At 43.8% G+C, this 14,738-nt stretch overlaps 1 protein-coding gene across 21 annotated transcripts in view; it reads right to left on the bottom strand.

Annotated features, from left to right (window-relative positions):
* Nucleotides 1–1,487: 1,487 nt before the first annotated feature.
* Nucleotides 1,488–14,738, bottom strand: part of ANK2 (ankyrin 2) — a gene marked incomplete at its 5' end in the record, with an annotated part of 231,179 nt that continues 217,928 nt past the window's right edge. For 18 of the 21 annotated variants that reach the window (XM_083862155.1, XM_083862139.1, XM_083862137.1 and 15 more), the window contains 11 exons: nt 1,488–3,715; nt 4,955–5,046; nt 5,950–6,132; nt 6,943–7,107; nt 8,138–8,221; nt 8,634–8,726; nt 10,156–10,420; nt 12,116–12,395; nt 13,565–13,711; nt 14,086–14,217; nt 14,602–14,676. In XM_083862155.1, coding sequence (XP_083718281.1) covers nt 3,532–3,715; nt 4,955–5,046; nt 5,950–6,132; nt 6,943–7,107; nt 8,138–8,221; nt 8,634–8,726; nt 10,156–10,420; nt 12,116–12,395; nt 13,565–13,711; nt 14,086–14,217; nt 14,602–14,676 — 1,700 coding nt within the window. In that variant the 3' untranslated portion in view covers nt 1,488–3,531. The remainder of the gene's footprint in view (nt 3,716–4,954; nt 5,047–5,949; nt 6,133–6,942; nt 7,108–8,137; nt 8,222–8,633; nt 8,727–10,155; nt 10,421–12,115; nt 12,396–13,564; nt 13,712–14,085; nt 14,218–14,601; nt 14,677–14,738) is intronic. The other 3 variants (XM_083862143.1, XM_083862141.1, XM_083862144.1) reach the window with 3 other exon arrangements.

Raw genomic sequence — 14,738 nt, forward strand, 5'->3', positions numbered from 1 at the left:
AGAGGTGGGAACCAGAGCTGGCAGGGGAAGTGGAGAGGGACTATGCCTATGGCTGCTGCCACAGCTGAGGACAGGGTTAGAAGCTCTGTGAAGGAACTGGAAAACACAGCAAAGGCTGAGGATACAGCTGCTCTTTCTGGCGTTGTCACTGCGCTGACAAGAATCACAGCCAGTGACCTCTTTACTGGATATTTTGAGACCTGACAACTGTTGTAGCTTTGGGCTGTTCTCAAATGCTCCTTCCCGTGCCAAGTGTTTGCAACAATTGCAGAGTCAGATCTGGAATATGGTGAATATTTTAAGGTGCAGGTGAAGCCATTTGGGTTTATTTCCTTAGGGAAATGTATTGGATTTGGAAGTTGCCCACTATCAAAGGCCTGAAGTTATAGGCTGTAGTGTGTGGAGTGTATGGCTTATAAGCTACAAAATCCATGGCCTGACCTGTCAACTGAGAATTCTGTCTGTTCTCCAACTCACTGTATTCTGTGTCATGAATCCACGTGTTCTAGGAAGTGCCCACAAGATGCTCCACCACTTGTAGTCCAATTTTATGGAATGTTAAGTTTTTACTTAAAAAGTCATCAATGGAAGGAGATGGCTACCCTTTGGTGGTACCTGCCACTGAGATTGTCAGGGATGGTGGGATTTAGTAAACAGCTCTCTACTGGTCATAGAGCCCCACCAGCATCTTCCAGGATTTGCTGGGAAGAGAGGCAGGACATAACAGGCTCTGCTAATAAAACCTATTGTTGAGCAGTGCTACATTCAGAATAGAAAAAAAGCTTAGCTGGTTCTGGTTCATATAAGTTGTAGACAGGAAGGAAAAGAAAAAAAAAAGCCTTTTGCTTGTCAAGGTGGAAAGCAAGAGTAACTTAATACTTGAATTATTGGTGCTACTTGTGAGGGCATATCAAGTGCAAAGTTAGTCCCTGGATTTAATGACTTGTTTCTTAAAAAAAAAAAGAAATGGATGTGATTAGAGGAAAGTTATTTACTTTAGGTATTAAGGAGACATGATCAGTGTCTTTCAGCAAAGTAGTGTTTGGGAGTAGTGACATTGTTGGGTGAAGCTGGTCAGTTTTGGATTAAAAACATAGAAAAACATAAAAACCAGTGCTAGGCTACCCTCTGTCGTGTGTCCCATTTCCCCAGCATTGCCCCGCTCTCAGCACAGGAACTGAGGCTCACTGAGGGACAGCACTTTCTTTTCAGGTGGGGGCACTGTCTTGCCATGTGCAGGTTTGAGTTGGATTTGTTTGATTGTTGGACTCATTTACACAAGTTGTTGTCTGCCATTGGAAAAGGAAGGAGGAAAAGAGGGAAGAGCAGCTTTAGGCTCAGGTGGTGGCCCTGCCAAGGCGTTGCTGCATCTGTGATGAGTGAGCCAAGCCAGAGGAGCCGGGGCTCTGACAGTGCAGCTGAGGTCCCTGTGTGGGCACCGCCCTCATGCACCGCGCCAGCAGTAAAAGTGAGCGAGCCACCATTGCTACATTTAACACTTGTACATTTTTATTTAGTTAAATCAGCCATTGTACACATTGCAGCTATGTATTGTTAGTGTTGTATCTTTTTAATTTTTAACTAATACATGCCCTCATAGATATATTCAATTAGTGTTATCACCATGGGAACAAGATGCTGATTCGTCAACTTAAAATTCACTTCTTCTCACAGTATTCAAGTTCTCTGATAACACAGCAAAAAATCAAAATAAGAGGTGAATAACCATTATGCTGTTACACAGAACATCATCTGCACCGCAAATAACACAACAGAAATGCATTTCTTGAGAGCCCCATCCTTGAAGACCCTCCCGTGCTGTCTCAGACAGTCAGGAAGCCATGATGTGCTGTGAGATGTTTCATCACGGGTCTCATTCGGTTTGGCAGCCAAAACACTTTTTTCTTTTAGTTTCCTTTCTTGCCTGCCCAAAAAGTGTCAGCATGGCACCTCAGGTGGTTCTGCCTCCAGGAAGCCAGAACTCCAGAGATGTTTCCATGCTTTTGGCATCATTACCTTAATGAGGAAGTGCCCTTGTTCTGAGCACTGAGTGAGTCATTAAAAAAAAAACAAACCCAAAGAACTGTCTAATTGTAGAAGGCCAGATAAGCTTGGACAAAGAATTGCTCCTAGAGGAGAGGGTCGGTTTTACTCTGCTGTTGAGTCTACTATTAAAAAAATGAAATAGCTGTTTAAAAGCATTAAGTTGGTGTGTTTGTGTGTACGTGTGTTATGCTAAAACCCTACAGAGCTCCCGCCATTAAATATTAAGGTATAGAACACCCAAAAATGTCAGATCCCTACATTCCCCTTTTGGAAAATAAAAGTGCAGACATGCTAATGTGGTTTTCAGAGGGTTGGTTTAGAAATATATATATATATATAATATATAGTTACATAACAAAATATGAACTGAAACCGGCTGCTGAGGATTGTGAGCACTTGTTCTTTAAAAAACACTTGATCAGAAGATAAAAACTGCTCGCTCAGTGCTAAGAGGGCCAAGAAGCTGACATGGTTGTAGGAGGGTTTGGTTTTGACCTTCAAATGCCGCATGCGTGTATCGGCTAAGAGGCAATCTTGATAAAACATGGTGAATTAATTATTCTCCTGATATAGTGGGTAAGTCTTTGTCCCGTAGGTATCTACAGTGCAGTGGCCAGCAGGAAGCACCCCTAGTCGGTCAGTGAGGTTGGCTAAGCAGTGATGGAAACGGGAAACTACCAGAGTCGGGATTGTTTAACACACCCCGTCATGGGTCCAGACCTATAGGCTGTAATACCATATGTGAACATGCCGCAGGTAGAGCTGCTAGCAACTCGGATACCTAGGGGGGAAATTTTTCTGTCTTTTTCTTTTGGAAATGTTTCAGTGGCTCTCTGAAGGTGTCTGCACTATTAATGACCACAGTCAGCTGTGATTCGTGTGAGGGGTTCCCTTTTGCCTGACTCTCACAGCCTTTGCCTAGACCAGATCTCTAAACAGTAAGCTTTAGTACTTGGTAGCTCTGCAGCGCTTCCTCCTGGGTCAGTCAGCGTTTGCAGTCCGGGTGCTGCCGTTCCGTGACCGGTCACCGCTCTGCAGCGTCACCGCACCTCCCAACCCACGGCACCAGTGGGCAGGGAGTGTCTGCGGTCTCGTGAGTTCAGATACTCTGCTATTTACAGTTTACACATCAGCTCCTTTGTAGGTGCATGTACACAGTCAGTGGAAGAGGCCTGTCGATGAAGTCTGCTTGGCAAGGGCCATGTCAGTAAGCGAGCGCCAGAGTGAAGGGATGGGGACGAGTGGTGACGCTGACCGGGTGCCAGCGTGGCGGATAAATCATCCTGGCTGAAGGATGCTATCTTTGGTCACAAATTAGCTTACAGGGTGAAAAATCATAACAGCACAAAATGAAACTTGGGATGGGGAGAAATTAATTCACTGCAGCTGCACAGGTAGGAGCGGCAGTGACGATTCTGCTACCCAGGGGTGGTGACGGCTGCATATGGGAGGGGGCACGTGGCGCTGTGCAGGGGTGGCGGCTTCTCACTTGGCCTCCTGTGCCCAGTCCTCCTGGCAGAAGTGCCGAAGAAGCTGCTGGAGGTCGTGCTGGAGGTCATCCCTGGGCAGGGCCTCTGGGGTGTCTTCCAGCTCTTCTATGTGAACATGTTTTCCATAGCGGTCCTTCATCACGGTCCTCTTCTGTGTGCTGGCTTTACTTAGTATTGTCCTGGAACCACAGAAAGGAGAGACCTGACTTAGAAAGGCCACAGTTCTGGAGGGCTGAGAAAATTGGGTTTTCAGCATTTTCCAAGGCTGAGTTATACATGCTGGAGAGAAGGCACAGCAAAGTGTAAGTATTTATTATGCAATAGTCAACTCCTATGGATTTTTATCCTTTTTCTTTTATATATTCTCTGTATTTTTTACACACATATTTGTAGCCTATTATTGTAACTTAGCTTCAGTATTTTTCTAGGTAGAAAGACAAAACAAATTCCAGGAGCCCTATGCTATCTTCGTATTCCTTAGAAACCAAGGTTGAAATCAGCACTTTGAGACATATTTTTATCAACAGGGCCAAGTCCTCATCCAGGGCAAGGTGGATTTAGAAGGTACTAGAGATTGGGGGCTCTTGTCAGATATGCTAACTTGCAAAATCAATAAAAAATTTTACACGCATCGTGTGCTTCCTCAGCATTTTCCACCTGAGGATCCTTATATAAGGATCCTTATAAGGTTATATAAGATAACCTTGGTTACCACCCTGTGTCTGCCTCTTTTCTAGAACCAGAGAGAAAGGCATGAAAGTGGATGGAGAGTGAAGGATGACTGCATGGAGAATGGAAGATGAATGTATGGCATCAAGGTGGATTGAAAGTGAATATTGCATGATAATTGACATATGGATGAGTATGAATGGAGAGCGGGTGTTAGATGGGAGGTGTGTGACAATGTGTGGAGGATGTCCACCAGGAGGAGGTGGTCCATTCTCTATCATTCAGTCATTGTCCCTTCATCCAGCCCTTCCTTCGTTCTCCATCATCCTGTCATTCATTCATTTATGCCTTCAGCTCATTTATTCATCACTTCTTCCATCATCTAGTCATTCATTCATCCCATCCATCCCTTCATGCCTTCATTCATACTCTATCATCCATTCATCCAGCCCTTCATTCTCCATCATCCATTCTCCATCCATTCTTTCATGCTCCATACCATCAGAACTCTGCTACTTTGCTAAACTTATAAAACTCCATTCACCATGTTTCCCATATTTGGCCCCAGAGGCCTGCAATAAAGATCAGCCTTTGTATTAACTGCTGTACCAATGCTGTGTAAGAGCTTTATTTCAGTGTTCTTTACACCAGGTTAGTTATTGCTTTAGTACCACTGCAGGCACACACTGCACTCCACTCCTGTGACACTGTTAATTTGTTTGCAGTAACATTTCATCAACAAGCCAAACCTTTTAATTACTGATCCATTGTCTTTCTTGATTTCCTTCTCTACCAAAGCAGGGACTTGCACTGTCATGTGGTGACCTGTGTAGCTCAAAGCCTCCAATGAAAACATAAACTTCAATTTAAAACACACCCAAACACCTGGAGTTCTTTCTACTTTCATCCTTCATATTCACACATCCCAGTGTTGAGAACAATGCTTTCAGGTGCTCAACAGGCACCTGAAAGAAACAACTGCACCTCTCAAAGCATCCCTCCCTGCTGCAGACAGATCACAGATAGTTTCTCCTAATGCAGTTTCATTTCAGTCATGATTGTACCAAAGCACATTGCAGTAGTGGCTCCAGACTTCTGGATTTATTGAGGCAGTAGCTGGGAGCTATGTGTTCCTTCCCAAACCATCTCTTTGAACCTTTACCAGACAGTTCTGGCCCCATGTTTGGCCTCTGTGAGAAAAGGGGACCAGGCTGCTGGTCTGGATTCCTGATCACAAAACCCAAACCATATACCCCCATCACCTACTGCTGCACAGCTTATACCTATTTATCTATTTTTAGGGTTTTTTTTCAACCTCTAAGACAGGCTAATCAAGGGGAGAAGAGACTGGATTCAGGGAAGGAACACATCCATTTACCCAGGGTGGGGCTTACCTATAGCCACTTCTACAATTACCTCCATGAGTGGTAACACATGAATGAGCTTTAACTGCACTCATACCCCAGACATCCCAGAACTTCACACAAAGCCTCCATGATGTTTTCCTTTGGCCTTGGCAAGTCTCTTACCTATTTCTGCACTGTCAGCTTTCACTGCATGTTCTTTATATATGATCTTTTTGTAACATGGCTGAGTGTAAGAACAGAGTTAAACTCAGCTTAGGACTCACCAGCTGAGTCTGCTGGCCCACAAACAAAACCTTTCAGGAGAGCAGACTCTGTCCCTGGGCTTGTGGCAACACTTGCTGTAATGCTGTAAATGTAAAAATAAAAGTGATTTTTACCTCTTCAAAGTCCTCTTTGGCTGACGGAAGATCAGAAGCCAGGCTGGCATCCCCATGGTGTTTCTCTGTCCTCTCTCCATGCACAACTGTGGTCTTTATGACCTTGCTGACTTTCCGGCCCTCCACTGGTTCGGACTGGAATTGGGAGGCACTCAAGAGAACAGCAGGTTCAGACAGGGTCACCTGCAAGGTTAGAAAACACAAATAAGCTGGAGATGAATTCCACATTTGGGATGTGCACTGGCCAAATTAACTTCTGTGTCTATGGGCTCCACAGGGTAAAGTGTAGATCTGTTAGGGTCAGCTTACTGGAAAGAAGCAGAAAAAAAAAACAAAAAGGAGGGGGGAGAAGAAGTAAAAGGGAAAAAAGAGGAAAAAAGAAAAAGAAAAAAAAGAAAAGGAAAAATAAGGAAAGAGGGAAAAAAGAAAAGGGGAAAAAGGAAAACAATTAAAAAAGGAAAACAGAAAAAAAAAAACTAAAAAAAAAGGGAAAGAGAAAAAAAGGAAATAGAAAAAAAGGAGGGGAAAAAAGAAAAAAATAACTCTTTTTTCTTATTACTTTAGTCCTAAAGAATTAATTCTGGCAAGGAAGAATCAATCGGTGGTATCAATGATGTTTTTCACACTTCCAGTGACTGCTTGCTACACCTTGTTTTTGGCCCAGCACCGCTGAAAGCACACCCCATTGCCAGCCTTCTGGCCCTCCATCACAACTCAGTTTTGCTGATCCAAATGCCTGTAGGACCAGACAGTGAAGTGTGGCAGGAAGGCACTTACCTTTTCAGGCTTTTAATTACCTGGCTCTGAAATAGTTTTTGTTTAAGTCAGAGATGTTTTTAGCCTCTTCACAGCAAGACCGGACCAGCAAGGTAAACTTGCCATAGCTGTGGGGTTCTAGGAGTGAGTGGCAGAAGGAGCACACTAAGCTGCAGTGACTAAGAGCCCTGCTGGGGTGCTGCTGCTGTGTGCCATGGCAGGCAAAGCACACCCTACCTCCGAGTGCTCACTGCCACTCTTCAGCACAACTCGCTTCACCACTTTGGAATAACCATCTCCCTCTTCCACAATGATGGGGGCTTGCGGCGTTCCCTGCATTAGCACTTCCTCTTTTTCCACACCCTCTGGAGCAATGTAGCGCCGGATGATCTTCCGAGTCACCTGAAGGAATGGAGTTTAGTCCCCAAAGCAGTAGCAGCAAAATATTCCTCTTTGTTCTCTATCTCTATCTGTAGTATTTGCTACTCAAAGGGCATTTTGTCCTACATGGAAGAACCTGCATAGATGGTTCCTTGTTCTATTCCTCAACACCTACTCAAGAGACTCAGCTAGTGCTAAAGCCTCCGAGGCACTGGCTGGCCAAAGCAGGAAGAGAATTACAGGGTTCAAGAAGTGAAATTGCTCAGGAGGATGGTTGTGCATCCCTCTGTGGATGACCCAGACCTTTGTGTGGCATGGTTTAAGGCACAGACCCATCTGTAAGAACTGCCACACTCACCCCTGTGCAACGAGACCAAGGAATCTTTGGCTGGGGTGGTTTACTCTACCAGGAATTCAAACAGGTTCTAGAGCCACCCTATCCAGCTGAGGGGGTGTGATGGCTTCTCCAAAGACAGAACATGGGATTTGCCACCAGCCCAGCTCAGCCAAGTCCTAAGCCAAATCGCTGAGCACTGAGTTGTCAGATAGACAAAGGAGCACAGAAGTTCCCCCTTCACTTCCATGCTCTGCAGAATTTGCTGTTCTAAGCATGATCTGATTTTGAAGATATAAACTCTGGCCTTATCTGACTCTTACAGAGTCAGCCTTCCATTGCTTTCACTAGGACAAGCAAACAAACAAAAACAAACATCTCAGATAAGATTGTGGTGGAGTGGGGCTTTTGGTGGTTTTTTTAAAAAAGAAATAAACAGCTTCTAAAATATGTGGATCTATGCAGAATTTTCCTTGGCTTTAAATGAAAGTTAACAAACTACATCCTGTTAGGTAGATGATGAACACAGAATGATTTTGAGAATCTAAATTATTGTTCAAACTTTGGTATTTCTCATGAGCTGAAATTCTCATTCCTTCCACTGTCTACTCTTCAAATCATGCCCCTTCATAGCAGGAAGTCTGGCATTTCTGTGGATGATTTTTCCTTCCTTTTACAGGAGAGGAGGAAGGTAGCAAGGGGCAGAACTGACAATACCTTCTTTACCACTGTGTGGCCATGTTCATCTGTGTACTGCTCTTCTGTGACTGTTTCTGGTGGCATTTCAGGCATACTATCGGCCTGTATGACAAAGAGCAAAGTTGTGTGAAGTGAGGCCTTCATGTGGGTTTTGAAATAAGCCATTTTAAAATCAGTTAATTGGTTACAGAATGTAAAAAAAAGTCAGCAATGTTAGGAAAAAACCTGTTCTGCAAATAAATTCTTAGGAAGGCATGCAATGAAAAATGCCACAGCACACAGGCAAAGATACGTTAGTTGATTTTGTTGTGGATGAGGCTGACAAGCCTTCATCTTCCTCCTCCCGAGGCATCTATGGAATTTAGAGTGGGGTTAGCAGTGTTACTGTAATCCTAAGGTATTGGAACAGTTTATCCAATGGAGATGCATTATTTGGGAGCATCCCAGCTTAAGGAACAACACCAACTCAGGGCCCAAGGCAGCAGAGGCTCATGCAGTGTCCAACACTCAGTACCTGGATGATCACCCGGCGCCGGATGACCCTGGTAGTGACCATCTCATCCTCGTCCGAGCTGAGCTCCAGCCCTCCTAACTCCTCTGCTAACTCCTAGGGGAAGCATGGAAGCAGGACTCTGTACCTGGTATTAGCAGTAGCTACAACTTCTGTCTTCCTACACCAGCTCTGCAATTCCTACATTTTGCATATGCTTTCTGGGTTAATTACACAGAAAAATATACAAAAGCCTTTTAATCCTCCACAGAGGGAAGTACAGAGCACAGGGTACAGACAGTAGGACTGAACAGTTTTAACTAGAGGACAGTGTAGCAGTAGCCTCAGAAAGATCAGGAAAAATTAGTAACAAGTGCTGAACTTGTCTATCCTGCATAAGGAAGAATTAAAAGTTTAAATAAACACATCAGAAGGCAAAGAGAGGCTGAAAAGAATCAATTGAGAAATAGCTCTAGAATAACATAATGGGGAAAATAAATAAGGGAGGGTGGGGGGGGAGGTTTTGGTGGTACCAGCTGCTGCTGTTGTTTCACTTCAGTAGAAGAACTGGAGGGAAAAAGAAGTACATTATTTCAAGGGCAGCCTGTCCTCCAGCAGCCCTTGTAGTGAGCCCTGCTGTATTCTTTCAGTCATCTGACACACTTCAAATTTCACCTTTCCCTGAGATCTCAGAGGCAAAGCTCTGAAACCCTCCATTCTAGAGGTGATACTTTTGGCCACATGACTTTAAAGGTGCAACAATTTCTTCCTAAGTACAGCCGCGCCTCCTCTGCTCTAACTTGACTTACAAAGCTAATTTCCTGCCCAAGGATGCCTTCTCCTTTTCTTCCACTTAGAATGGACAAAGTAAGCTGTTTATTCTTAAATCTTCATCTGCCAGGAAACTTTCATTCTCTACTAAAAGCCATGATTGCTCTCTTTCCTTGCTGGTGGATGTCTTCCCCTCTCTGAATGCTGCAATGAGGTCCCTCTGTCACACACAACCCAAGACCTACCTTGTACAGTTTTTGATCTCCTCTGTATCGCTTTACTGCCTGTGTGCTACAGAAACACCACTCATCCAGTGCATCCCCAGTACTCTGCAATGCACAGCTGCTGTCTCTTTTCCATCTCACTGACTTTACAGACCTTTCCCACCATTTCTCATGCTGCTCTGGGCTAGCCTTGCCTTTCTTCATGAGCTTCACTTTTATTACTTGGTCTGCATTACCTCCGTTTTGGTTTGTTTCTGCCTCTGTTACTGACACTCACTCTCTCAGGCACAGATGTAACTGTCACAGGCCGAAGAAGAAAGAAGGGTAGAGCAGAACCAGAATTACCAGTATAGACTTTGGGATCTGGGGTTTGCTTCTACTTGGAAAACCTCGGGAGAAAAGCCTTAACCTGACCCTTTTAACCACAGAGGGAAGGAGAAAAAACTCAATGCCAGACGCAAATTCATTACAAATATTCTTATCTTAAGAAATGAGCAAGACATAAAAATTGGTTTATTGTCAGTTACATTGACGAAAAGTTGTTCATTTACCTTTTCTACAGACTCCTCTTCATAGCCCCTCCCAGAGTTCTCCATCTGCTCCTCAGTGGACTCCACTATGACGAGACTGGATCTCCTTGGAGAGAGGCTTTCCCGGTGGGGCTGGGGCTCCTCAGGCTCTTGGACAATGGGGGAGTCCCCTCTCTGTGCAGGGAACGCTCTCTGCGACTCTCCCTGTGCCGTGCTCGAGTGCGCAGGTTTTCCACTTGCTGCTTTCCCAGCTCGCACGGACTGCTCCGTTCCTGGAGTCGTGACACTGTCAATTACAGGTCCAATGAGTTACCACCATGCAGTGCTTCCCAATTTCCAGCAATGGAACATCAGGCACTGACTTCATACTGTTATGTTTGTTGTCTGTTGTCCAGTGAAGTCTAGAAATAGCTGATACTCCTTGACAGGAACTACAGAGAATTCTGGCTGGGAATCCCACCCATCTTCCTGAGCAAATCTCCAAATGGACATCCAACCCTTCCATGCAATTCTGCAAAACTTGGTATTTGTAAAGCACTTCAGAGAGCTTTGCTGTCACTTGTGCCCTCACATCTCTACATACTACCAGGGTTTTTTTTTAATGGGAGTGCCTGGATTGGTATAGAAGGATGTGAGGCACCTACAACACTGAGCACAAGCTGTGCAGCTGCAAAGTGGCAAAACCAACTTTCATGCAGAATTCTGGAGCTTTAGCAAATAGAAATTTAGTAGAGGTCCAGGTTTTGTTTGTATTGGTATTTTCATGGTTAATGCTGCTGTGATTAATCACTGCCTCAAGGTTGTTAAACTTACTATTATATGTGTTACTATGTAACACATATATAAAGGAAATACATCTGCATCCAGCATTGGTACATTCAATATTGTTGTATAAATCCTCTTGGAGCATGTTACTTACAAGCTATTTAAATCTAGCCCAATTTTCCAAATTCTACCTTCAGTGTAGTGATATTCCCCTGTTGTCATTACTCTCGTGTAGTGTTGGTATTATTGTCTCAGTATGGGTACTATACGTACTCTCTGTTCCTCAAAGACACTGATTTCCTGATGCAAATCCTTAGGGAGCATTGGAATTTTTGCCTAACACTGCAACGGAAGCTTTCCTAGATGGTATTTTCTGTCTCCCACACTCTCTCCCGGCATATCCTGAACAAAAGAATCCCCTCAAGGCTATTTGCTGGACTCAGCTGCCCTTTGACTGCTGGGAGTCACGTCTCCACATCAAAGCTAATCACCTCCAGGAAAATCGCTTCTTTGGATAGGGATTCTTGATATTTTGCTGGCTTATTAATACCTGACTCTACCCTGCAGGGAGGTCTCAGCATGGGCACATAATTAGAGAAGCTGTGGAGAAATAAACAGGATCTATTTCAAATTCCTTTTCAAATGACACCAACCCCACTGACAGCTCCACCTCAGAATTAGAGGTTTTGCTGCGCAGGCCTTCTAAATGTGTACTATACCATCTGTTATTACTTGTGTCTTGCCTCTGCAAAACCCCATTTCTGTTTCTTTGGCCATCTGAAATGCACTTTTAAAAGCCCAGCTCTTAATAAGTAGTTATAAGTTTTGTAAGTAATGATTAAATTGAAAAAAAAATTTGCCTCCATTGAAAAAGCCATCCTGAATCTGAAGAAAGGGTGCTTTAGGATTTCTTTCATTAAGATGTCATCACTTGTCATCCAAAACATGAAAAGTGTACATAAAATCCCCTCCACTTCTCTATTAATCTTCTTTTCTTTCCTATGTACTAGACACAGTTATTGCTTTGTGTTCAAAGTGTCAAACTGACTCTCTCCTCAGCCTTAAGGTTTCTTCCACATGGATTAAAAAGTGAAAACCACAATTGGAGGAAAATTCTAGTGTATTCATAAGTTTCAAAGGCAACTCTAAAATCCCCTTATTACATGGAGAAAAGAGAACCTGTTCCCAGGTTTCATCCTGGTCTTTTGGCACTTACAAATATTCCTGTTGTGAAGCAGATGGTTTCCCTGGCACATCTTGAGGTTTCCCTGAGAATTCAGCTTCTACTTGTTCCTTGTGTGCTTGCCTCAGAAGCTCAGCCATGGACACTTCTGCGTCGCTCCTGGGAGTACTGTCCTGGAATGGGGAATAACTGACAGACACGTCTTCCTCGGAGACCAGAGGGGGGTGCTCAGTTGGCTCGCTGTCTTTAGATATTCTCTGCTGCTCTTGCTTGTGCCTGGAGCTGTACACTTCCTCCTGCAGGGCTGAAAACCCTTGTGGAGACAGAGATGAGGAACATTGTTACAAGTCTGACCAGAAAGCACAAGTCCTTCCCGTGCTCCATGTGCATTGAAAGTCCCTGGGCACAACATGGGGCCTCAAGTTCTTGAACGAGTGGGAGGGCACCTGGCCTCGAGGAGTATCCCAAGGAATGCCGGATTGCCACTACTATGGCCAGATTTGGACAGGAACAGGCAAAATAACATTTACCCAGAAATTTACCTCAAGTAATTATGCTTGAAACCCTCTAACTACAGAAGAAGATACACAACAGATTTTTTTTTTTCCAGCTGATTAGGATAGGTTTTAGTGACTTGTCCCCCTCATATCCATTACTTATCTGCTTCTGGGAAAATTACCCATACGAAAAAAAGACAAAAACACTTCACAAAGGGCTAGGGGCAAGAAGTATCTCATTGATGTACCATATTCACTGGAAACCTAGTGAACTCTGAGGAATAAACTGGGAGAAACAGAAAAGCTTGTACTGAATTTGAGCTGGACAAAGAGATTAACATTCTAAAACTACGTGCTTGTGATTCGAGAATGCTAATTGTAAAAAACAGCCTTCTATTCCCAGATTCTCTTCAAGTCTGGAATCCTGTAGCTGTCTAGTATGCTTCAATATTGAGTTAGGCACACAAAAGTATCACTTCTGGAAAAGACAATTTTATGCCAAATAATTTGGAGGTGTTTCTTCAGTTTGCAACCACTGGATCTAATCCACTAAACTTTCAAACTTAAGAAATGCAATAGCATCCTAACAGAATTACAATATCCTGGATACTCAGATCCAAAGGGGTTTTCTGTCAAAGCTTAGAGTAATTTTCCTTTTTGATATCTTGGTCAAATTCTAACACAACCTTCTGAACTTTTGTGAAAGCACTTGTATAAGCAAAAAACCCCCAAACCCCAAGGTAAACTGGGCAACGCTGCTGGCCACAGTGTCTGCTTCTGAAGAATCAGCTAAAGCCCAGATCTTCTACCTGGTGAAACGTGCCTCTTGTGATGCCGTGCTTGCATCCACCCACATTGTCTGTGCTTTCAAAATGGGATTCCTGTGCTCTGTCACGAGAGCTGACAGATGAGCCTGGGCCAACACCTGGGAGCAGAGCGATGCTTAGAGAGGTGCCCCGGGCAGCTTGGGTCAGGAGACACATACCTTCACTGTGGTCCAAAGCCAAGGACTGCTCCGTGTCCATGTACGCACGCGTGCCGTGGCCCTGCAGGGGGTCAATGCCACTGGTCTCCATCAGGTGAACGATGTCCATGCGGTTGATTTTGGTGAGACAGTGAGTCAGATTGGTATCTGTGCCATTGCAACGACACCAGGCAGCTCAGTTAACAATCAAGCACACTCCCTCCCTTCTCCATAGATAGGGCGTATATAGGACACTGACTGATATCATACATAAATTACAGATATATTTAGAAGCAGTGCTGTGTAAAACCTAAAAAGAACCAACTGGCTGCCTATAAAAACTAGCACTCTGCTTTTTTCCTTTTAAAAAATTTGTTGAGTTACTGTGTTATACAGAAAAGACTAGAAACAACATTGAGTACAATCCATGGTCATTCTTTCTGTGGCTTAAATTTTCCCCAAATTTTCTTCATGATTACAACACACACCTGTCACCTCAGCTAGCAGATTGGAGACAGTACACACAATAACTGGAGACAAACCTGTTGCATGTTTCCCATCCCTTTCAAGCCAGTATTTGAGGAGTGCGTGGCTCTGGTCCTGAAGCGAATTGGGATTTTCAATTCGGATCTGGTGAATTTGCTCCTCTGTGAAGTCCAGTTCTCTTGCTAGCTCTGAAAAAGAAATCCACCTCTGTAAAGAAGTCTGCTACTACTACTACACCCCTGGTCTAATTTCATTCAAAAAAAAGTTAATGTCTGTGAATTACAATTTAACCCCAAAACCTGAGAAAAAAACTGATCTCCTTCCATGTTGCTTTCACTTGTGTCCACTACCGTTCTCTGCCTCAGGTCTATTAAATCCACAATATTTAAGTGATTGTTGAGAACAGGTTCCTTGTCAACCCATTTAGGACTCTCAGTACCCCAAAGACAATAAGCTTCTGAAATATTTTTATAAAACATTTTCAGATAATCAGAAAATCATCCAAAATAAACATGAAAGGAGTGTGGACCATTCCCCTCCTTTCTCTCTGGAGCAGACAATGTGCATTTTACCTGTCCAGCTGAATCCAAGATGATCCGCAATGTGGGCCAGTCTTTCCTCTGTCCTTTCCTGATCATCCTGTTGATCTAAAGGTCAAAGAGAGCTACAAGTTGCCTTTTGCAAGTTAAAAATCATTGCCGTAGGAAAG

This window comes from Zosterops lateralis, assembly GCF_965231275.1.
Source record: "Zosterops lateralis genome assembly, chromosome: 5".
Classification (NCBI taxonomy): Eukaryota; Metazoa; Chordata; class Aves; order Passeriformes; family Zosteropidae; genus Zosterops; species Zosterops lateralis.